General features: G+C 46.2%; 3 protein-coding genes across 5 annotated transcripts; 2 read left to right on the plus strand and 1 right to left on the minus strand.

Moving 5' to 3' along the window:
* Nucleotides 1-169: 169 nt before the first annotated feature.
* Nucleotides 170-7,374, plus strand: DRC3 (dynein regulatory complex subunit 3). Its single transcript, XM_070955068.1, has 13 exons — nt 170-330; nt 988-1,194; nt 1,867-1,983; nt 2,573-2,739; nt 3,285-3,431; nt 3,581-3,700; nt 4,213-4,323; nt 4,839-5,015; nt 5,795-5,926; nt 6,249-6,319; nt 6,498-6,621; nt 6,761-6,892; nt 7,097-7,374. Exons 2-13 carry the CDS (start codon nt 1,035-1,037, stop codon nt 7,202-7,204), a joined length of 1,566 nt encoding a protein of 521 aa, XP_070811169.1. The 5' UTR covers nt 170-330; nt 988-1,034; the 3' UTR covers nt 7,205-7,374.
* Nucleotides 7,375-7,387: 13 nt separating this feature from the next.
* Nucleotides 7,388-11,776, minus strand: ATPAF2 (ATP synthase mitochondrial F1 complex assembly factor 2). Its single transcript, XM_070955069.1, has 8 exons — nt 11,421-11,776; nt 11,051-11,095; nt 10,360-10,505; nt 9,756-9,853; nt 9,284-9,364; nt 9,070-9,182; nt 8,676-8,791; nt 7,388-8,206 (listed from the first exon to the last, which is right to left on the minus strand). Exons 1-8 carry the CDS (start codon nt 11,536-11,538, stop codon nt 8,069-8,071), a joined length of 855 nt encoding a protein of 284 aa, XP_070811170.1. The 5' UTR covers nt 11,539-11,776; the 3' UTR covers nt 7,388-8,068.
* A 154-nt stretch (nt 11,777-11,930) lies between these two features.
* GID4 (GID complex subunit 4 homolog) lies at nt 11,931-20,079 on the plus strand. Of its 3 annotated transcripts, XR_011601082.1 has the most exons (7): nt 11,931-12,192; nt 14,558-14,617; nt 14,762-14,869; nt 15,145-15,246; nt 15,662-15,792; nt 16,017-16,298; nt 17,211-20,079. XR_011601082.1 is itself a non-coding variant. In XM_070954995.1 (6 exons), exons 1-6 carry the CDS (start codon nt 11,992-11,994, stop codon nt 16,206-16,208), a joined length of 618 nt encoding a protein of 205 aa, XP_070811096.1. In that variant the 5' UTR covers nt 11,932-11,991; the 3' UTR covers nt 16,209-16,359. The 3 variants fall into 3 exon arrangements, 2 of the variants coding, with proteins under 2 accessions (XP_070811096.1, XP_070811095.1); XM_070954995.1 differs by lacking the exon at nt 17,211-20,079 and having other exon boundaries at nt 11,932-12,192; nt 16,193-16,359; XM_070954994.1 differs by lacking the exon at nt 16,017-16,298 and having other exon boundaries at nt 11,933-12,192; nt 16,299-20,079.
* The last annotated feature ends 970 nt before the right edge of the window (nt 20,080-21,049 follow it).

The raw sequence follows: 21,049 nt of genomic DNA on the forward strand, positions 1-21,049 counted from the left end.
TTTCATTGGTACGCCAGCTCTGACAGACGTCCTGCAAAGCGAATGCGAATCGAACTTGCCTGCTAGTTTCTCCGACGCGAGAAGAAAGGCAGGCGGGCTCCGATAGAGGTCACGTGACTTTCCCTAGCAACGGACGCGGCTTCCACAGCAACGAGGCCTTCCTCCGGCAGGGCCGAGGGTCCCCGAGGGCCCCGAGCTGCGGGGTGCGGACCGGAGCTCGGGATAAGCCGGGAGAGGTTTCTGTCCACGAAGGGCCAGGCCCCGGGCCAGGTAGGCCTCGAGCCCCCTAAAAGAAGACCGGCAACCAAGACAGCTGCAGAAGAGATACAGGTAGTCCTCGATTTACGACCACAATAGAACCTCCAAATTTCAGTTGACGGAGTGAGACCGCTGTTAAGTAAGCTTTGCCCCATTTTACGACCTTTCTCGCCACCGTAGTTGAGGGAATCCCTGCAGTTGGTAAGTGAGCCACACCGTCGTTAAACAAATCCAGCTTCCCCATTGACCTTGCTGGTCGGAAGGTCGCAAAAAGGGATCACGTGACCCCTGGGACTCTGCGACCGTCATAAATGTGAGTCAGCTGCTGAGCGTCTGAACTTTGATCATGTGACCATGAGGATGCTGCAACGGTCGTAAGTGTGAAAACCAACCAAGTCACTTTTTTTTTCAGTGCTGTTGTAACTTCAAGTGGTCACTAAACAAGGACCGCTGTAAGTCAAGGAGTGCCTGTATGTTGCATGGGCACACTGAGGGGTCCCTGAGACTTGGGAAGACCTGGTGGTCGCTGGTTGCCAGGAACTTCATCGCTGGAAGCTTTCCAGAAGATACGAGACTGCCATCTGTCAGAAATGATGTAGGGTCTCCTGCTTGGGCAGGGGGTTGGACTAAATGACCTCCAAGATCCCTTCCAACTCTCTGTTCTGTTCAGAATTCTTCACCCCTATAGAGAGATCCCAGCAATAGGGGTCATTTTTCCTTGCATTTCAGGGCCAGCCACAGAATCCAGTTAACCTCATCCCAGCTTTCTCCCAAACATGAGTCGCTTCTACGACAGCATCGAACCCAACGTGATCAATGAAGAGATGCTGCAGAAAGCGGTGGAGGAGCAGGGGCCTCAGGACGACGCAGGCCAGCTGGCCAAGAAGGAAGGCATCAACTTCAAAGAGGTCAAAGCCCTGCAACTGGATTTCAGAAGTAAGGGCCGGAGCACAAAAGAGAGCATTTTATTTTACAAAAAAACAGCCTGCCTGCTTTTCACTGCTAAGACTTGCTGGTCCGCAACTTGCCATGGGAACGCCTAGTAGTTCCACTTGGGTATTTAAGAAGGTTTGTGAAAAGGATTGGAAGAAGCTGTTGCAGAAAAGCCTTCGTCTTGTTGGGCATAATTCAGACTTATTTTCCTAACTCCACTTTAAGCTACAGTTCGGTTGGTATTGGAAGGCTTGGAGGACCTAGTTGGGCACGGAGAAAGCCTATCCATGTGATTGCTAAGATTCACTGACTGGATGATCCATAATTAGTCTGTTGATAAAACCTTTCCCCCCTTCTCTTTCTACTTTCTGTCTTTTTACTCCATCCTTTTTGTAATGTGTTGGCCTCCAGTTGTGTTGGGATGCTCTCCGAAGTTGCTAAAATCTGCCCAGTTCTTTGTGAACATTGTGCAGTGCTGACCCACTGTAATCATGTGGTAAAACTGGGTCTTTTAGACAATTAGATACTATGGAAGTGTGAGAGTTTTAAATTCATTGCTGTGATTTGCCTACCCTGGTATTGCTAGTTTATTGACTATAAACTAGTCAAACTATAAACTAGACTTTATTGGCCAACTTGAAGTAAGTGGTTCTTTTCTTTCCCATGTGGTCTCAGATATCCTGAAGATCGACAATCTTTGGGAGTTCGTGAACCTCACAAAATTGCAGCTCGACAACAATATTATTGAAAAGATAGAAGCACTGGACTCTCTGGTTAATCTGGTTTGGCTAGGTAAGGTAATGCGAGCCACATCAGATAAATCTCTGGAAGTGCCACCCTGAATATATATCTCTGATCTCTGATGTTTCTACATGTCAATAAGGATTCCATCTAGCAATTGCGGGCCATCTGAAATTGTGTCAAATGCCACAGTGAACAGAAACTTTGCTACCTCTTGGCTCTTTGCCCTGCCCTGCCCTGCCCTGCCCTCCCGGGTGCATCTTGACCTGAATAGATAAATGCTTTATTCCTCTATGGCTAGGATTTTTTGCTTTTCCTGTTATATAGAATTGAGATTAGTATGTATTCCCGTAACAGAAAAATTTTATCTTTCTGATCAGATGATATCCACATTTGGGGGGGGGGGGTGCTGCATCTGATATGAGAAAGAGCTGATAAGTGATTTAATTTGCTTATTAACTGGATTTATTCCCAGCCCCATTCAAAAGATTCTCAGCAGCTTTTGCTGTTTTTTTCAGGAGCTGTAAGTTTTTTTTATCACCAATGCTCTACAAATGGCCATGTGGGTTTGCAGGTCTTGTCTGGGAGGGATTTGATGGCTTCCTTTTGGGACTCGTACTTTTTAATCTTGTTCCCACAGATTTGTCCTTCAATAATATTGAACTCATTGAAGGCTTAGACACGTTGGTTAAGTTGCAGGACCTTAGTCTGTACAATAACAGAATCTCCAACATTGAGAATCTGGATACACTACAAGAACTCCAAGTCTTTTCTATAGGAAATAATAATATCAACAATCTGGAAAACGTAAGTTTTTGATTAGAAAGGATTTATAAATCTTTAGGACCCGTTTTCATGGGCCTTTAGTAGGTTTTGAATTCAGAAGATATATTTTAGTTTATGTTGCTCCTCTTCTGATTTCCCCTGTATGGTAAGGTGATATAAGGGGACAATGACACATCTGTAACTAGACAATGAATCACCAACTAAGGAAGCTACTATTAATGACCTGAATAATTAGGATTTATTTAATGCTAAATAAATGTGAAGGGTGGAAAGCACTGTGATCTTTACAGCATGTCTGTGGGTTGAACCGCTTGAGAAATATAACAATATATTATAATATATTGTGGATCTCAATATTTTTAAAAAATTGAACATATTGGAAATATTAAAACCTGAGAATGAAATTCCTCCAGGCCCAAGCACTATACTAAATTTTCTAACAGAAGCTTCCTGAACCAAAAATCCATACTTCTCTTCTTCTTTTGTCATTTGTGACTATTGCAATATTTGTATTAATCAGTTACAGGCTTCTTGATTACCTGGATCTTTTTGTCCATCTACCTCAGATGATCTATCTCAGGAAATTCAAAAATCTGCGGACACTGAGCCTCACTGGGAACCCAGTGTGTGACAATGAAGTGTACTCCATGTTCATTGCGGCTTACCTGCCCAATCTTGTGTACCTGGATTTCAGACTGGTGGAGGAAAACAATGTAAGGATCTCAAGAGGTGCTCCTCATTATAAACCGATAGTGAGACCCCCAATGCCACGTCGTCCCCCTCGGGGAGATTCTGCTTGCATGACCTGGGAGCCCAGGTCTAATCTCAGCTGATTGTCATTCCCGTCTCTCCTTCCTGCCAGCGAGAGATGGCCTTGATTAAGTACCAGTATGCCATAGAGGAGATGAGGCACGGGGAAACGCTGGCCCTGGCCAAGCAGAAGGAGTGGGAAGCCAGGGAAAAGGAGGTGGAATCCCACAAGGTAAATGGCACTCTCACTGGCTCTGGGTCACAGGATCCTAGGGAGCAGCTGCTGGGTGCCCTTCGCCTCCCCAAGTTTTAATGGGACCGTTTCCAGTGAAAACGGAATCAGAAACAGGTGCCCGTTTCGCTGTTTGAAAGGAAAATTTGTCTGTGGGCCATTTGCTTAACTCTGGAGCGAAATTCCCTGTGCTGGAATATAAAACATGAAAAGTTTCATGAGGAATGCCACAACTGGATTCCCACACCAAGTTGGCTGAACAAACTTACTGGATCCTTAAGTCCCAAATCCTAATTTACAAATCGGCACATCCTGCTGTGCTAAAATCAAATCCCCACCCCCGCAACGCACTTTAGTGCAAGGTGTGAGTTGGGTGTAAACTTTCCATGCGCTTTGCATGTGGACATTTATGGGTTGTCTGCTCCCCCCCCCCAGTTGTTTTGCCCCTGAGGATTCTTAAAGCAGGGAGAGCCTTGTAGCCTTCATCTAATTTTTGTGATTTCTCTTCCAAGGCTGCCTATGTGGAGTATCTGGATGGGTCTTATCTCTTTGACAGCATGTATGCAGAAGACCCTGAAGCATCAAAGTTGGTGTACCTTCCTGGCGTACCAGCACTGTTAGAGACATATCCTTCCTGAGGAGATGCCTTGTGGAAATACTATTTGAGGCAGTTCACTGTCATGACTGGTGTCACGCTTTAAACAAACAAAAAGCAAATCCAGCTGTGATGAGCCATAAGCGGAGGGAATTCCAAAATCTGCATTAAAGTAGCATCATTTGGGGCAGCTGGTTCACTGCCTCCCATTCCATGTGCTAGACAGGTTTTCCTCAGCTGGCAGCTGAGAAAAGTAAATAATGTCAGGACTTTTATTTTCTATATATTTCAAACCCAAGAAGCTCCCCCAAAATCTGCTTTGCCTTGTTCCCTCTGATCTATTCAAATTTAGCATGGGAAATCGCTCCGTGTTTATTCCCAGAGAACCGACTCAGACTGACCTCTTGGAGGCAGGAGCTCCCGTTCCTGTTTCAACCAGGATTTCCCCTGGCAGGAAATGAGCCTCAGACATGCCATGAAGCAGGCTTAGTGTTTTATTTATTTATTTATTTATTTATTTATTGCTTCTTTGACTCCAACCCCACCTACAAGAGTAAATTCGTCGAGATTTGCCAAACACTGTTTGAATACGGCCTGCAGCAGCACCAAAAGCGAGAGGACGAGATTGCCGTTTTCTACGAGTGCCTGAACGAAGCCCTGAAGGACAACCAAGACGAGGGCACCAGAATCATTCACGAGTTTGAGAAGAAGAACCAAGGGGTGGGTAGCTTCCTTACCACGGGAACGTTGGGGGAATCTGGCACCTTGCCACCCCAGCACCTTTCCGCTCCCATCCATTTTGTTCTTCATCATCGTCGCAACTATCTTAAACCTTGCTTGCTTTGTGAACCAGAAGAGCGGGATGAGCTATTTGAGCAAACCAAGGTTTATCCTGGAAGCCTCCTTTAAAACCAGGCCTGAAAGGATGACACACAAATGTTACAGGTCATTTCTGACTTACGACCACAGTTGAACTAAGCAAAGTGGCCGTTAAATTATGCCCGATTTTACTTTCACTACTGTTACGTGAATAGCTGCAGTTGTTAAGTGGATCACATTGTCATTAAGCGAATCCAGCTTTCCCCATTGATTTTGCTTGTCAGAAGTTGGTTAGGAAAGTCAACAGTGAGCACACGACCCTGGGATGTTGCCAGGTGCCCAAATTTTGATCCTATGATTGTGGGGAAATTGTGACAAGTCATAGTTGTGAAGACTGATCATGAGTCACTTTTCCCGGTACTGTTGAGACTTTGGTTGCTAAATGAAGAGTTTTAAGATGGGGACTACTTGTATTGCCTTGTGCTAGACTTTTTTTACTCGCTGGTAGTTGCATTTAGGGTTGTAGCCCTATTGAATCTGCATATTCCAGAGGTTCACCCAGGCCATTTGGAACCTCCGTGGAAATAGTTCATGTGTTTGTTTCAGGGTTTCTTTCCTTCCTGTTAAGAGAGGAATTGGGGCACGAGAAAAACATTTTCTGTCTTGTCTTCCACCAGTAGACGATCGAAGAAATTCAGACCCTCGGGGACTTCCAGATGGCTGAGTTAAAGCTGGTGGAGTACAACGATGCAATCACCAAGCTGTATGAAACGTTGATGTCTCTGGAGATGCAGCTGGTTGACCAGCTGGAGGTAAGGCAACGAGGGGTGAGGGGAGGCCTCCCTTGAAGACTCTGTTGGGATCTACTAAGCACAGGCTGGGAGATTGGAATCAGCAGTCCTGAAAACCAGTCATTTTCTAGCAGAGCATTCAACACTGCTGAGCATTTCTTATATTCTTAAGCAACAGCAAATAAGCAGCATCCCTAGACACGCAGCCTTATGCCATACCTATCATTCCCCAGTCTTCACATCCAGCAACATCAGCAAACCAGGAGAAACAAAATTTGTAAGCCTATTGGAATGTGAAAAGTCTTGGAATTGGTTTAGTTCAAACTGTCTTTTTTTCTCCAAGGAAGTTATCAAAGATTTTGAAAGAAACATTGCCGATCTCGTCTCGACTTTTATAGAGAACGAACAAGGACTATATCCTTTTGAGTGTCGCCGAGGTGTCGTAAATTTAAGTAGCTGCGAGCAAGCTGGTATGTCCTCCAGAACCACCCAGGCCTGCGTTGATTTGATAAAAAGCTTTGATAAAGCAAAGCTTTCCTCACTTCTCTGAAGAGAGCAAGGCTGTTGTGTTTTCCTTAACCTTCCGCTGCACAATGGCACAATGCCGGGATCTTGAAAACCACCATCATGAGAAGCTCTTAGAAATAGCCATCAACACGCTGGAGAAGATAGTGAAGAGTGAGTACGATGAAGAGATGCCAGATGAAGTCCGTATGGTAAGCTGCTTCTACCCCTCCCATAATTACCCCCGGGACCAGAAGAGGTGGGATATTCTCGTTCTGGATCAGTCATTAGACATCACATAGACCACATCAGGGGCTACTCAGAACCTTTTCTCAATGGCTTTGCTTCCAGCTCTTTGTGGACAAAGACACCATCGTCAACGCAGTCAACGCCTCCCATGACATTCACCTGCTGAAGATTGACAACCGAGAAGATGAAATCATCACCAAAGCTAACAATCGGGTTTACAACCTGATTGAAAAGGTAAGCGTATACCATTAGGTTTTCCTCAAAAGAAGAGTCATTCCTGAGAAAGAGAGGACTTCTAGTGTACTCAGTGGCCCTCTCAACAGAGCTGTCTACAAAGGGAAATGTTCTCTTAGCTAACCTTAAGAAACCAAAAGAGACATCATGAGTAAGAGTTGAAGCTTCTTCAGGTTTCCCATCTTCATTTTTCAATCCCTGAAGGTTCACAAGGATGAAATCCACCGAAACCGAAGCCGTGTGCTAGAACTCAATCACTATATTGATCATATCCGCAGTGAACTGGATAACTTGGACATCCTAGAGCAGTAGCTGCTTTCAGTACTGAAGTGTACAAACGCCACTTCTGGATTTAGATTCTGCAACAGGCAGTGAACCTGCCCGCTGGTCTCCTTCTGGTTGAATCTAATCCATTGAACACAAAGAATTTATCCCACCGCAGAGGCTCCTTCATCCCCCAAAATGTTTAATGATCAAAATGAATAAACAGACATATTTTCTTTTAAAAAGAGCAAAATGTATCACTTTATTTTTGTCCGTCTTCAAAGCATACTCCAAACAAAGTATTCAGTTGTATTCAAGTTTTTTTCATTTTCTAATAAGTTTATGAAGCCAATTTGGAATCGAGAGACGGTTCTTGCAAATAAAGGTGGCAGTGGATCCTGCCATTTTGGTTTGCAATATGATCCCTTTTAAATTAAATGGGGGCGGAGGGGAATTAGGATCTTTATGGTCACCAAAGGGGATATTGGTGGCATGTTGGAACCCGTATCTCATGTTGGGGACTTTAGCTAGAGTGTCTTCAATCTTAATAGAGATGCTCAATTGCTGCGATATATTCCCACCTCTAGCAGGACAGAACTTGTGGCCTTCCACCTATTATGGCAGGCTCATATAGCATTCCAATACTCTGCTCCTGAAATCTGTCTACCTGCCAGGCAAAATGCAGAACCTGGGAAACAAGGAAATCTCGTCAGAAGCGGCCAGCCCAGGTGAGGTGGATAGGAAGCCACTCCCAAAACTTCCAGGGAGAATCAACCTCCAAGGGCATGGAAGAGTCCCATCTCCTAATCTGTGGCCCAGCCATGCTCACAGCACCTCTCCATCATCCATTCCACCTGATCGTCTTCAGGTTGATCCAAACTGACACTCTCCCTTCTTCTGCATCCCAGTTCCTCAGTGCTGAAGCAGCTTGTGCTTGATGGTGGAATTTTCTAAGCAAAGGTGGACAAACAGGGTGGCAGCAGCTGTGCGGGCTCGCAAGTCATACCTTTCATAGTCATGGGCCCACTCCACATTCCCCCAGTGCTGAATCTAGAGCAAGAGAAAGACAATAAAATTGCAGGCCTTGCCTTCCACTGCAGGACTCAGGGCTAACCATACATAAACTATTCCTCTTCCTGAAAAAAATCAACCAACCATCTTGAACCTTCCCAGAGGAAGGTTCAAGATGTTTGGCAGATTTTTCCAGGAAGAGGAACAGTTTACTTACATCCTAAGGGACATTCCTTAACTAAAGCCTTGTTCAGTTTGGATGTTCCTGACCTCCATTTTGGTCCAATGATGGCTGTTTACTGATCACAGTAAGCCACAATATCCTCAGCCACAATGCCTAAAATAACCCCCGATTCACACAGGAGACAAAGCCATAAACCAGAGCTTAGAAAACAAAATAAGTTTCCACTACAGATGAGCCAAAACCAAACAGGCCACAATACTGCTGAGCACTGTGTCTGAATCCACACACAGGAATGCATAAAACCTGTCATATTGTATGGTTTACCTGATACTCTTCCTCCAGTCGAGACAGGACAACAGCTTGTTCAACTGTTAAATGTTTGTCAACGAGGCTCATTGCTAGAATCAGAGACTTCAGCTGTGTTATCATATATTCTATGCCTGGTGAAAAAAAATACTCTTTTTTAAGATTTAATAACAAAGTAATTTAATGTGTTAATAAAAGAAGGGTGGAAATTGTCACTTTCTCTTATAAAGTATGTTCTCCTATGCTTCAAGGTGAGGATAGTTGGCTAAAAAAATTCAATTTAAAAAGGGAAAGGTCCCTGAATCTCCCCATCACCTTCCCAATCAGCACTACCCCCACAGAAATACATGAAGAATGTTTTAATCCAATGTAGTTTGAAATCCACCAGTTCCCAGGATGTTATGTGACATACCTTGGAGGGCCCAGCTGTTGTATGAAGCAAGGTGGCTAATGAAGGTGTCCTTTGTGCTTTGTGGGAGGGGAGGACCCATGATGCTTGTTGAAGAGCCAATCACCACATTGTATCTGGAGATGGAATGGAGTTTCGATACATCAGGCTCTGGGCAAGGATGAAACAAAGTCAGAAGATCCAAGACCTTTGGCACTGATTCACTGCTTATACTTACCTTTTCTCAGCCCATTCAATTACCGGATCCCATTCATTCTTCTGTAGTTCTACCAAGGCTGGTGGCTCCTCTACCCGGTAACTAAGAATCCAGGAAAGTTTTAAAAAAACAACAATGCAGTCAGGCCTTAGAGTCACTTCTTCATCTTAATATCTCCAGCTTTTAATCTTCCCTTATTCCAAAGAAAAACATAGTCCTGCCACGTGGAAATACTACATTGCACAAATTGTAGGAATGTTTCCCATCCCCCCTTTATTGCCTAGTTTGAATTTTTTATTAGGTCACTTTTCCTCCAGATATCCAAGACGGTTTACATGGAAACCTTCCTCTGATGCCTCCCATAAACAACATCCCTGTGAGATGACTGGTCCAATTACCCATTGTTCTTCTTGGGTGATCTAAATCTTACATCACAAGGAAGTCTTTAATTTCCAACCTTAAATAAGCCGTAGAAGCCAAAATGAATGCCTACCAGATAGTATCTGTCTCCAAGAATTTCAGAGCTGCCTGGATGAGCTGTTCTTTGCTTCGCTGTGATGGGTTGTCCAATGCTGTGTTGCACAAGTTGGTCTAAAGAACATAAAGCAGTTTTAGCGATCCAGACCTCAGGCTCTAAGCTACTTGAACCTACATGTCTGAACAGCAAAGCAGCAAATTTCTTGTGCAAATGTCCCCCCCACCCCACAGCCTATGCAAATTTGCATCCTACCTATGATTTTAATACGGATCCAGAATTTTCATTAAATTTGGCCTATCAACTTTTCATGATTTACATATTTGTCTTTATCAAAACTATAAACAGCTTCCTGTTTACACAAGGATTGGGCCTGCTGATGTTTTTTTGTCTAATATGCCAAGTCTTTGTTTTTACTGTTGTTGTTTTTTTTTAACATGGTGACTGTAGAGAGCAGCTCATTATTACCCAAATCATTTACCAAATCAACTTTTGTAAATACAGTTTGCATTCTCCTAATGTAACTAATTTCAGTAACCTTGGCTTTATTTTATTCAAAGAGACCCAACTGACTGTGGTTCCAAATTTCCATTTGCTCAGCTGGCCCGTTCCTTTCACACACCAGATGCATAGTATAGAACTTGATAGTGTCCTGCTGGGAATCCCACTCAGTTGCCACAGCCAAAGCCAGAGGCTCACTGGGCACTGTGAAGAGCTTAGCTTGCGGAGTTCTCAGCTTCCGGCTGTCCAAGTTGATTTCAAAGCCACCTGAAGAGAAAGAAGAAAGCATGGCACTAAATATTGGTGATCTATATTCTATAGCTTGTTTTTATTTTGCTGAACTTCAGCTTTGAGAGGTGAACATTTGTCCTATTCCTGCCCCCTCAATAAAGGGGCAAGCCTTGCCATTAATACATGTAAGACTCCCTTTAAAAACATAAGAAAACCTTCCTAGATTGGGTGAAAAGAGCATCCTGAGGGCCAACCATATCCCAGAGAAGCCCACATCAGATATAAACCCCGTAAAGCCTATAACATAGGCTTTGACAATGATAGTGATATATTGACAAAAAAATTCGTAACTATGAAACTGGAGAACTGCCAAAGCTTTGGTGTTTTTGTTGTAATATACTCCACTGAACATGGATTTCCAGCTCACCACACAGATGCAAGTGGGATTGTAAAAGATACAGAGCAAGATAGAGATTCAGTTTCCTGTTTGGCCACAAAACTCTTTCCCCCTCTAATGAATCTTGCAATAGAAGAAATGGGCTCAAATAAACAAATATAATGTAATGCAAAATTGTGCTTACTTTCTCCTTGGGAGATGCTAACATTTTGGTAAAATCTTTTCCTTTCTGCAAGACAAAAACAGACAAATAACCTACAAAACTAATAGACACCGGCCAAAATGAACTGAAGCATAATCAGGCACTATTCTAATAAAAATGTCAAGCCGCATAAATTAATTTTTTTTAAGGACAAATGTCCATGTTTTTACACGGATGTGAAAGGCTGTGCATTAAATGGCACCTTTTGTACCGTAAAAGTACAAGGACCCAAATAAAGGGCAAAAGTGAGACTTTTCTAAAGAAAAAAGAGGAAAAGGAGTAAATCTGAAAGCTTCCTGGAATGAGGGAAATGGGGTCACAGCGGCCACCGGGCGTATAATCCCCGCCTCACCTGCCTGGGCCGCGTAAGGCCTCCTGAAGGCCGCGGGGGAAGCCTCCGGACGGGGCGCGGGGCGAAGGGGCGCGAGGGCCCCTTTGCTAAGCAGCCTCCCGAGGCTCCCTCGCCACATCGCCGGCCGGCCCAGCGACCCTCAAGGCGGCTCCTCTCAGGCGGCTCCCCTGCTTCCCTGGGTCACCGATGACGCCCTCGCTCAATCATGAGCGGACAGCCTGAGGTAACTGCCTCGCCCTCCGGGCGCCGCCATGTTGCCGGGGAGTGGGGGGGGGCAGGGGTCAGAGGTGGCGGGGCGACCGGCCAATCGGCGTCACAAACGCGGTTTGTCCCCTCCGCCGCGCCGTGTCCCCAGCGGAAGCGGCGTCTCCCCCTCCCACTGTCGCCGCGCACGTGACCGGGGCGCGTCCAATCGCGGGGCGGCGCGGCGCGGCGGGCGTCCAATCGTCGGCGGCGGCGAAGGGAGCGGAGCGGAGCGGGGCTGCAGGCGGGCAGGGAGGCCGGCCCGGTGACGGAGGACGAGCCAGGCCCGCCCGCCCGCCCCGCGCTGGCGCCGGGAGACCCGGCCGAGATGCCGGTGCGGAGCTCCTGCCGCTGCCCCCCGGAACCGGCCCCGGGAGCCTCCGCCGCCGCCGCCGCCCGCCTGGAGCCTCCGCCGCCCATCAACACGGCGCAGCCCGGCGTCAGCACCAGCCGCCTCTACAGCGGCGCCAAGTTCCGCGGGCAGCAGCGCTCCAAGGGCAACGCCTACGAGGTGGAGGTGGTGGTGCAGGTGAGGAGGCCATCCGCCCCCCCTTCCCCCCCCCTTGGGCCGCAGGATGCGCTGGGAGGGAAAGGAGGCTGCTCCCCCGCGGCCCCCCCTCCTCCTCCTCCCCCCATGGCATGGGGGCTGGGGGGGGTCCTTATGGGGAGGGGGCTTCGTGGACTCCGAATTCGGGGGGAGGGGGTAGAAGGTTCACCCCCCCCCCAAAGCCCCAAAGAGATGCTGCCTCGCCCGATCCTCTCTCTCCCCCCTCCCCAACATCTTGCACCTGGCATCTTTCCCCCCCCCCCACTCCCAAAATATTTGCGGGGATTTGCAAGAGCACCTGGGCTGCAAAGAGGCCCAAAGTTGGGGGGGGGCTGCATGGGGAGAGCAAAGCATGTCTGGCCGTGCAGGGAGGCCCTGGGATTTGGTTCCCTAAGGACCTCCCCCCCCCACACACACACACAGGCACCCAGATGTGCCCCAAGAGTCCTCCTGTCAAACTGGCAGGTGCAGAAGGGGGGAGGGGTGGGGGTCCTGCTGGCTCCGATGGGGAGGCTCCAGATCCCCTGCCTGGAAACCTGCTGCCTGATGGGACCTTAGAAGCACCCCTTCTCAGTTTCCGTGTCCCTCCCCCCAGCCCTTTGGGGCAGCCAAGGGGCCCCTCCCGTCGTAGCCTTCTGGAGAGGAGCCATGAAAACCTGACTCTTCCCCCAGGTCTTTGAACTAGGATGGAGGTTGAGCTGGGAGGATGATCCGTCTGGCAACAGGAGGGGAGATGAAACGATGCTTTTTTTTAAAAAAAGAAATCCTTGTCGCACGGGATGGTTGTGAGCTCCCTAGGACTGTTGCATGAAGAGAGGAGGCTGTAGAAGTCCTATCAGTGAAATAAAGTAAATAAATAAGGCTGGCAAGGCATCCCGCCGAGAAAGAAAGACCAGAGCTGTGGGAGGCTTGTGTTTTCAGGAGACCAGTGGGTTTCATCCTGGCTTAACGGTGACTTGAGCACCTGGGGCTCAGTAGCTGAGACACCTTTTGGGGAAGAAAGGCATTTATTTGCCTGCTCCTGGAGTTGTAGATGTTTCAGGGCTTGAGATCTTTCTGCTGCTCTCAGGGCTGGCGTTTGGGAAGTTGTGGTAGCCTTCAACGCACCTTTATGTCAGCAAAATAGGTTTGTTAGTAATTTCAGAGGTCTCTTTGGATGTGATACCTTCCGTTGATGCCTTGGGAACCTATTTCCACAAGATTATGTCCTGGCTGTCAGACCCCAAAGGAGAGCAAACCGTGGCCTTCTGGTTGGCTAATCTTGGAAATGAAACGTTAGAGACTCAGGTGTTCTTTGACAATTTCCATCCAACCTCCAGGCAATTTTTAGACCCAGACCTGCATTGTTTCCGCTGTAATCTGACTTGCCCCCACAAAGCCCAGACAAAACGGTGCCTTCGCCGTAAAGGTCAGGAGCCCTGAATAGCATCCACTGGTCATTGTTCTGCTTTTGCTTCCTGAGCTGTATTTGACTACCTGGCAACATTTTTTCTAGGTGACCCTACAAAAGTAGACCTTAGAAATGAAAGAGAAGGTTGGGCTGCATTTTCTTTTCCAAACTCTTCTCTCAAGTATTTTCTAAGCAGACGAAGCAGACTGGTGAATCTGGGGGCTTTGTTTTCAAGCCCACCTTGATACATGGAAAGGTTGAGGCCTGGGAGTTGCATAAGTGCTTGAGCCAAGGAGGCCAGAAACGGCAAAGGGGAACCTAATGGGGCTTTTCTCTTTGACAGAAGGGGCTGGAACTCAGGAGAATGAGGAAACTCCAGGCAAGGAGAGTTGCAGGCTAGATGGAAGAACAAGGAATGCATCCATGAGCTTTTTCTGGTTCTTTTCTCTTCCTGAACGGTCTTGATAAGTGCTGTCAATGGTCAAAAAGTGGTTCAGGAGTTGGGGGAACAAGGTTGCTTTCAATGTTGTTGTAGCTTCTTGAAATAGCCACAGCACTTAGACTTATATACCGCTTCACAGTGCTTTACAGCCCTCTCTAAGAAGTTTACAGAGTCAGCCTCTTGCCCCCAACAATTTGGCTCCTCATTTTATCCACCTCAGAAGGATGGAAGGCTGAGTCAACCTTGAGCCGGTGAGAATCGAACTCCTGGCAGTCAGCATAATTAGCATAATTAACATTGACTTTTCAGAAGAATGAGAATTCTAAGGACTTTCAGCAAATGTAGCAGAAGAAGAGAGAAGGGGTGTTAATCTGGTTTTACTCCCATTTTAATTGAACCTCAGGGCGTCATGTTTGTTTTCACAGTTGCAGAGAAAGATTCTCTATGTGGTTTGATCTGTTTGCTCCAGCCTTAAGCCCTGATCTTTTGGGATATCTTTTCCTTTTGTCTTCCAGCATGTTGACATGGATAACTCCTATCTCTGTGGATACTTAAAGATAAAAGGCCTTACTGAGGTATGTGTCTGGAACAGACTCTGTCTTTCTTGAGGGGTTCTTCAATGCCCAATTGCAATGCTTTAGGAAAATAGAGGGGGGGGGAATAATGCTGGATTTCTTCTGTATGTTCATCATGTCCCTGTTTCACTCCTTCACTCCTAGGAGTATCCAACACTTACTACTTTCTTTGAAGGAGAAATAATCAGTAAAAAGCATCCGTTTTTAACCCGGAAATGGGATGCAGATGAAGACGTGGATCGTAAACATTGGGTGAGTCCCTTGCCCTTGATTTTACCCAGACTGGGATCCCCTGCCTGTGGATGGGGACTGAGAGAGGCAAGAGCTATTTTACACTGGAGGTGTTGTAAGGAAAGGATTCGTGGAGGTTTCTCCCTGATTTAATAGCTTTCCATGCAAGGAGCATTTCTTGGGTGTCCCAACTGAGTGAGAACCTGGGATAATGTTTGTTTTGGAGTGTGTGTGGTCTTAAATGGGGCCACGAATATCAAGGGCATCATTGATGTGTGTCTCCCTTTTTCTCCTAGGGAAAGTTCCCAGCATTTTACCAGTTCGCAAAAATATTTAACTCTGATGATTTTGATTATGAGGATCTGAAAAATGATGACTTTGTCTTCATGAGGTGGAAAGTAAGTTGCTTGAGCACAGTTCCAAAGGGTGCCTTAGGAGTGGTAAGGGGCTAAACTTGGATTTAAAGATCCTGCACTTTCCCTTCCCCTTAATCTTAAGAAAAGTAAAATTACTTTTATTTGCTCCTCGTAGCCATTTGTGAAGCAGTGTTTCTCAACCTTAGCAGCTTTAAGACTTCAACTCCCAAAATTGGGAGTTCCTCATGCTAGCTGGGAAATTCTGGGACTTGAAGTCCACAGATCTTAAAATTGCCAAGGTTTAGAAACACTGTTCCAAACACATTTGGTCCAACATGTTTATTTCATGTATAACAGTATATGAAAAGAATTTTAATTCCCTTAAAAGATCACCTTTTAGGTAAAGAAAATCACACTTCGAGCTTTCCCAGTCTTTACGTGTTTAATTTTTGTGCAGGAGCAGTTCCTAGTCCCAGATCACACCATTAAAGACATCAGCGGGGCATCCTTCGCTGGATTTTATTACATATGCTTTCAGAAGTCTGCAGCATGTATAGAGGGCTATTACTATCACAGGAGTTCAGAATGGTAAGATGGGGGATGATGGGAAATTGAACCCTTCCTCGCCCAAGGCCAAATTGTAGAGACACCATCCCGCATGTTTGATTGTGATTGGGTGACTAATGTATTGAGACCCAAAGGAATTTATTTTGTCCACCTGGCGGGTCCAGATCACATCAGGGCCGAGGCCAATAGTCCATCTGGGCCCATAACCTGATAGCCATAGCACAGACTTATATATTGCTTCACAGTGCTTTACAGCCCTCTCTAAGCAGTTTACAGAGTCAGCCTATTATCCCCAACAATCTGGGTCCTCATTTTACCGACCTCGGACGGATGCAATGCTGAGTCAACCTTGAGCCGGTGATAATCGAACTGCTGGCAGTCGGCAGAATCAACCTGCAATACTGCATTCTAACCACTGCAGCACCGCGGCGCTCTGATGCAGTGAGACTGCAGCCTTGGAAACCTGCTGCCATGCTGCAGAATCGGCCACATTTGCTCTGCTCAACCTCTTTTCCTTGCTCCCCCAGGTATCAATCTCTGAATCTGACTCACGTCCCTGAGTACAGCGCGCCCATTTACGAATTCCGGTGACAGGGATGCCAAGAGCTTCACTAAGAGATGGCCAGTGAGGCCGGGGGGTGGGGAGAGAGGAGGCGAGCGCGAGGGCGCATCTTCTATTCAGACAACGGGGATGTCTCAGTCAGGACAGAAGACACCAGGCTCCCCTCTTATGGGCATCTGGACCGATCTGAAAGCACGAAGGGGAATCCACGGGACTGCCGGAGCCTGACCCTTCTTCCAGCTGTGTGGCCAACCTGATCCCGGAGCCGGATCTCAGAGCTACCGGTCAATGCCCTTTTCTTACAGAGCTCGCCTCGAGATCGCTGACAATCCTTTCCCTCCGCTCCTTTTGGGGGGAGGAAACGCCCGCGTCTCCCCAGATCTCCTTGGAATAGAAGAGAACATAAGTTGCTTCCTGCTTATGTTGCTTCCTCCTTGGCTCCGTGTAGGGGTTCTTCCAGAACAGGTGGGGGGGGTGGGTTCCTGTCTGGTCTAAGCGCTACTTGAGGTTGGTGTGTCTGGCCCACAACTGCAGTGTTTGCTAAAGAAGCAGTTGGCCGAAGGAAGGAGGGCCTGGCTGGGGGTGGGATGAATAATCTGCTCCTGTTGGTTTACAAGGCTCAACTTTCTCAGGAATGTTAGTCAGTCCCAGCAGCGCGAGCTTAAAGCAACCTGCAGTGGCGGGAAAGCTAATTATGCTGGTGCAGAATTCGCAACATTAAATGGAAAATGTTTAAGGACTTCTTGAAAGAGAGGTGTTTTTATGGCCCCCTTCCTCACCACTGGCTCAAAGACTTGTGTGGTAACGTGCACAAATTATTCTTCACGATATTTTACAATGGCTGCTTTTTTTATTATTATTTTTTCTCTCCTCCCAGTGAAAATGAGTGCAAGCTCACCAGCTCGCATCCTGGTGGATGGTAGTGAGCTCTCTCTCTGTAATTAACTCGCTGTGTTGCCACCTACTCATCACGAAGGAAGCGCTTGGCAGCGGTATGCAAATTACGCTTCTGACGTGTGCACCGGGTTTACGCTGCAGAAAACGATGGATGCTTGCTAGGACTTTTATCAGACCAAAAAAAATTAAAACATCCTCGTCCCCTCCCCGAATAAACTGGTCTCCCAAGACTTTGAAACGTTCAGTGACTTAAGGCTTCTGTGCCAAACTTTATGCATGTGGGGTCGTGTAAGAGTGGCTGTCCTGTTTCATACGGCCTCGCGAGGCTTCTGCATCTCCACATCGTTGTTGGGGGTGGATGGGAACTGCTCTGCCACTCGAGTTTTCAGAGCAGGAACATGATGCAGCTCGTGAGCCGGGCATGCTGTGCTTGCTTGCTTGCTTGCTTGCTTCAAATGGCTTAGAATCCGCTCCACTGCCCTCCTCCTGTCTGCTTCCGCAGGTGCCTTGGACTTTGCAGAGTTTGGCAATGGACAGGGACACAATGTCCCCAGTGGCCAAAGATGATAGGTTGTGGTTGTGTTCTCTTTGGGGCTCGGCCTTCCTGCGTGGCAGGATCAGAAGCGTTCACAGGGGCTTGATTTTCAAACACGGGCAGGCAGTTGGGGCGGAGGAAGAATTTCCCTCTGTCTCCAGCACTGTGTGGGCCAGGGGAGGGGAAGGGAATAAATACCACAGGTTGAGCTCTTAAAGTACGGAATGGTTTTAGCTTCCTGGGATGATGGGAGGCGGTGTGTGTGTGTGTGTGTGTGTGTGTGTGTGTGTGTCAAAAAGCGTCACTTGTGAAAGAGATCGCTGGAAAAAAAGGACTTGTAGGTTGGGGCAGCGTTCTTCTCTGTAGCTCTTTGTTCTTACCGACAGCGAGCAAAGATGGAATAAACGATGCAAAAGAAGATAAATGTGCAGGCTGGCTCATTTGACTCGTGGATTGCAGAATCCTGCTGTTTTGTTTTGTTTTGTTTTTTTAATTTCAGAATTTGGCTTGTTAAGACATAGACTCTTTAAAAGAATGACCTCCGGTCTACACGATCCTGCATCCTTTAGCACAAGGTAGCTGTGCATTTTAAGATGGGCTCTTTGCTTCCCTTTGCCACAGTGTAAACCAGAGATGTCCAACCTTGGCAAGTTTCAGACCTGTGAACCTCAACTCCCAGGAATCCCCAGCCAGCCATGCTGGGGAATTCTGAGAGATGAAGTCCACAGGACTTAAAAAGTTGCCAAGGTTGGACACCCCCAGTGTAAACCAAGTTGCTAATTAATGAGCGCTGGGGTTTGCATTTGCAGGGCCTAATTGTTTTAACTGGACAGGTTTTGTTTTAACTGGACAGGAGTGTTCAACCCAAGCATTCCCATCAACCATGCAGGAAACCCATTTAGCCTGTGTGCAATATATTCACGCCCAGCCACAGGAGGTCAGGAGCATCCTGCAGAATTCCCAAAGCTCTTTCCTCTGTTAAAAACCACAACTCCCTTCCTTCTGCTTCTCCCACTCTGTTTCTGGGCAAATAGGCCTCTTGCAGAGACGTAGTTGTGCCTGTAATTGGATAGGGATCATATCTACCTGTCCGAGGTGTGAGTTACAACTTGCCTATAACCTTTGAAGCATGGGAAGGGTCATAGCTTGCCAGGAGAAGATGATGCTTCCTTCAGGTTAAAGGGTTTTCCAGGGCCGCCTCCAGCCAGTGATGCTTAACAGCAAAACTTAAAAAGAATTAAACTTTTATGGTAGAAGTGACCTTGAAAGCGCTGGCCAGGGAAAAATTGAGAATTTACAGAAAGGGCGATAAGTTGTCTATATTTCAGCACTTTCCCTGTAGCATACAAGAATAAAGTGAAAGTGAGGCAAGTCCTGTCCACATTGTCCCAGATTGAGAAACATTGCAGGGGAAACTCTTGGTCGCTGTTCCTTCTTGGGCATCTTATTTTTTCCCCTGGGGGGGTGGGAGGAGAAATATGACCACAAATCATTGGGATGATACTGTCCTGATTGTGGATGAGATGTTTAGTTTCAGATGCCATGGAGAGTTTTGAGATAATGTCCTTTCAGGCATAGACTTCCATGATTTATGTGAAAACGATTTTTCATTTAAGAGGGAGTGAAATCCAACTTGTGCCAGGCGTTGGTAGAGGGGAATGTGGCAGGCCTTCAACCAGGCTTAAAGTTAATTTAACTCAAAAGATTGTATAATCACCTCCCATCTCAGGGGTGGTTTCTTTTGGAACCTAATCTCTCAAATGTTGGAAAATGTACTTCTCGCTCTAGCCACTGAAAACGCCAGGGGCCTTTGCGCTAACCCTGAGTTGCTTCCTGAGGTTTGTTATTAAGCAGATGGAATATTTCATAGGAGAATTTATCAGATTTCTACCCTCCATTCGGGAGATTTTAATAACTTGGAATAAGCAAGGCAATATCAGGTTGGAGGGAGCAAGATTTCCAGTCTATTTAAGCCATTGATGTGACATTGATGCTTGTTTTGAGATTAAATAGGCGGGAATTAAATTGGTGTGGGGGAAGCAACTTTTCTTTTGAAAATAGCTTCCCCCCCACTTCAAGGCTTGTCTTTAATTCTGTCTCCATTAAACTGAAAAGCTGTTGCCTCTGGATTTGTTGAGAAAACAGGACAAAGCTTGTCAAAAGGATGGGATCTTTCAAAATGTATGGAAAGGATGTTATAAACTTAATCACAGTATTAAAGAGTATTTATAGATGAATTGCAGAAAAGAGACTGGGGTTTTTTTCTTCCAGAGTTATCAGTGTCCCAAATAAAAGAATGTGTATTTAAAAAGCATCCATGTGTGCTGTTTTCCTTATTTTATTCATCTATCACAGATTGCCCAGCTGAATTAGGCTCATAGGCTTCTTAAGCAAGTTGATATTTTCCAAAAGGCTCAGAACCACATGGACAATTCTAATTGTTTTCCCTGGGCAGAGAAGGTTATAGAACATCAGTATTCACATCTTTGGCAAACTTTTTTTGGGGGAAAGCAACTCCTGGATGTCTGGGCATATGAATAAAATTGGGCCAGCATCCTTGATGTTCCTTTTCTGCTTGTCAAAATTTCGCATTCTTGCTTCATTACTTCAAAGAACTGGAAACATTAATCAAAGGCTAATTTCTGAAAATTAAAACACCCCACCCCACCCCTGCTTCCATCACTTTCTTGCAAGATGGTATGATAGCTACTTTGCATACTGGATATCTGGATGATTGAAATAAGATCAGCAGTTTGAAAACATATTTTGTGTTTGACCTGGCCACTGATGCTATATTTTCCCTCTGCCCTTTGCCTAGGAACCCTCCTAACTCTCATTTGGGCTTGGGGGGGCCATGTAGAATGGGTTTTATAATATTTGCAATATGTGTTTTGTAGTACTGTTGCACTAACCAACCTTAGCTGGGAGCAAGTCTTCGTTTGCAGCTCTGACGGCCTTACTGCCGCCCCCCCCCCCCCAATCAGCTAAAGAACCTTCTTCATTTGTCCTTGGGGTTGTAGACATCCAAGAAGCAGCAAATATTTAAAAGCCAATATGTCAATAATGAAAAGAGGACTGAAGTGACCCTTAAGTCTTGGGAATGGGGATAGGATGAAAAGACTTGGGCCGATGCCTTTCTATTATTGAAACATGTACATAGCTCAACTTAAGTGATTCTGAGCTGTGTACAGATTTAATAATGTTTTAATATATGGGCTAAATAATATTTTTAATATATGTGTTAATACGTTAAATTTGTGCCCGCTGACAGTTCACTGTATTAG

The sequence above is a fragment of the Pituophis catenifer genome, unplaced genomic scaffold (genome assembly GCF_029215685.1).
Source record: "Pituophis catenifer annectens isolate HBS135680 unplaced genomic scaffold, rPitCat1.0.hap2 SCAF_16, whole genome shotgun sequence".
Taxonomy (NCBI): Eukaryota; Metazoa; Chordata; class Lepidosauria; order Squamata; family Colubridae; genus Pituophis; species Pituophis catenifer.

Coding starts and splice junctions, on each gene's coding strand:
- DRC3 (XM_070955068.1), top strand. CDS start 1,035: ATGAGTCGCTTCTACGACAGCATCGAACCCAACGTGATCAATGAAGAG. Junction 3,432..3,580: donor GACTGGTGGAGGAAAACAAT/GTAAGGATCTCA, acceptor CCTTCCTGCCAG/CGAGAGATGGCCTTGATTAA. Junction 6,893..7,096: donor TTTACAACCTGATTGAAAAG/GTAAGCGTATAC, acceptor CAATCCCTGAAG/GTTCACAAGGATGAAATCCA.
- ATPAF2 (XM_070955069.1), bottom strand. CDS start 11,538: ATGTGGCGAGGGAGCCTCGGGAGGCTGCTTAGCAAAGGGGCCCTCGCG. Junction 9,854..10,359: donor AGTTCTATACTATGCATCTG/GTGTGTGAAAGG, acceptor TATGTTCTTTAG/ACCAACTTGTGCAACACAGC. Junction 9,365..9,755: donor TTGGAGACAGATACTATCTG/GTAGGCATTCAT, acceptor CTGGATTCTTAG/TTACCGGGTAGAGGAGCCAC.
- GID4 (XM_070954994.1), top strand. CDS start 11,992: ATGCCGGTGCGGAGCTCCTGCCGCTGCCCCCCGGAACCGGCCCCGGGA. Junction 12,193..14,557: donor AGGTGGAGGTGGTGGTGCAG/GTGAGGAGGCCA, acceptor TTTGTCTTCCAG/CATGTTGACATGGATAACTC. Junction 14,870..15,144: donor ACGTGGATCGTAAACATTGG/GTGAGTCCCTTG, acceptor TTTTTCTCCTAG/GGAAAGTTCCCAGCATTTTA.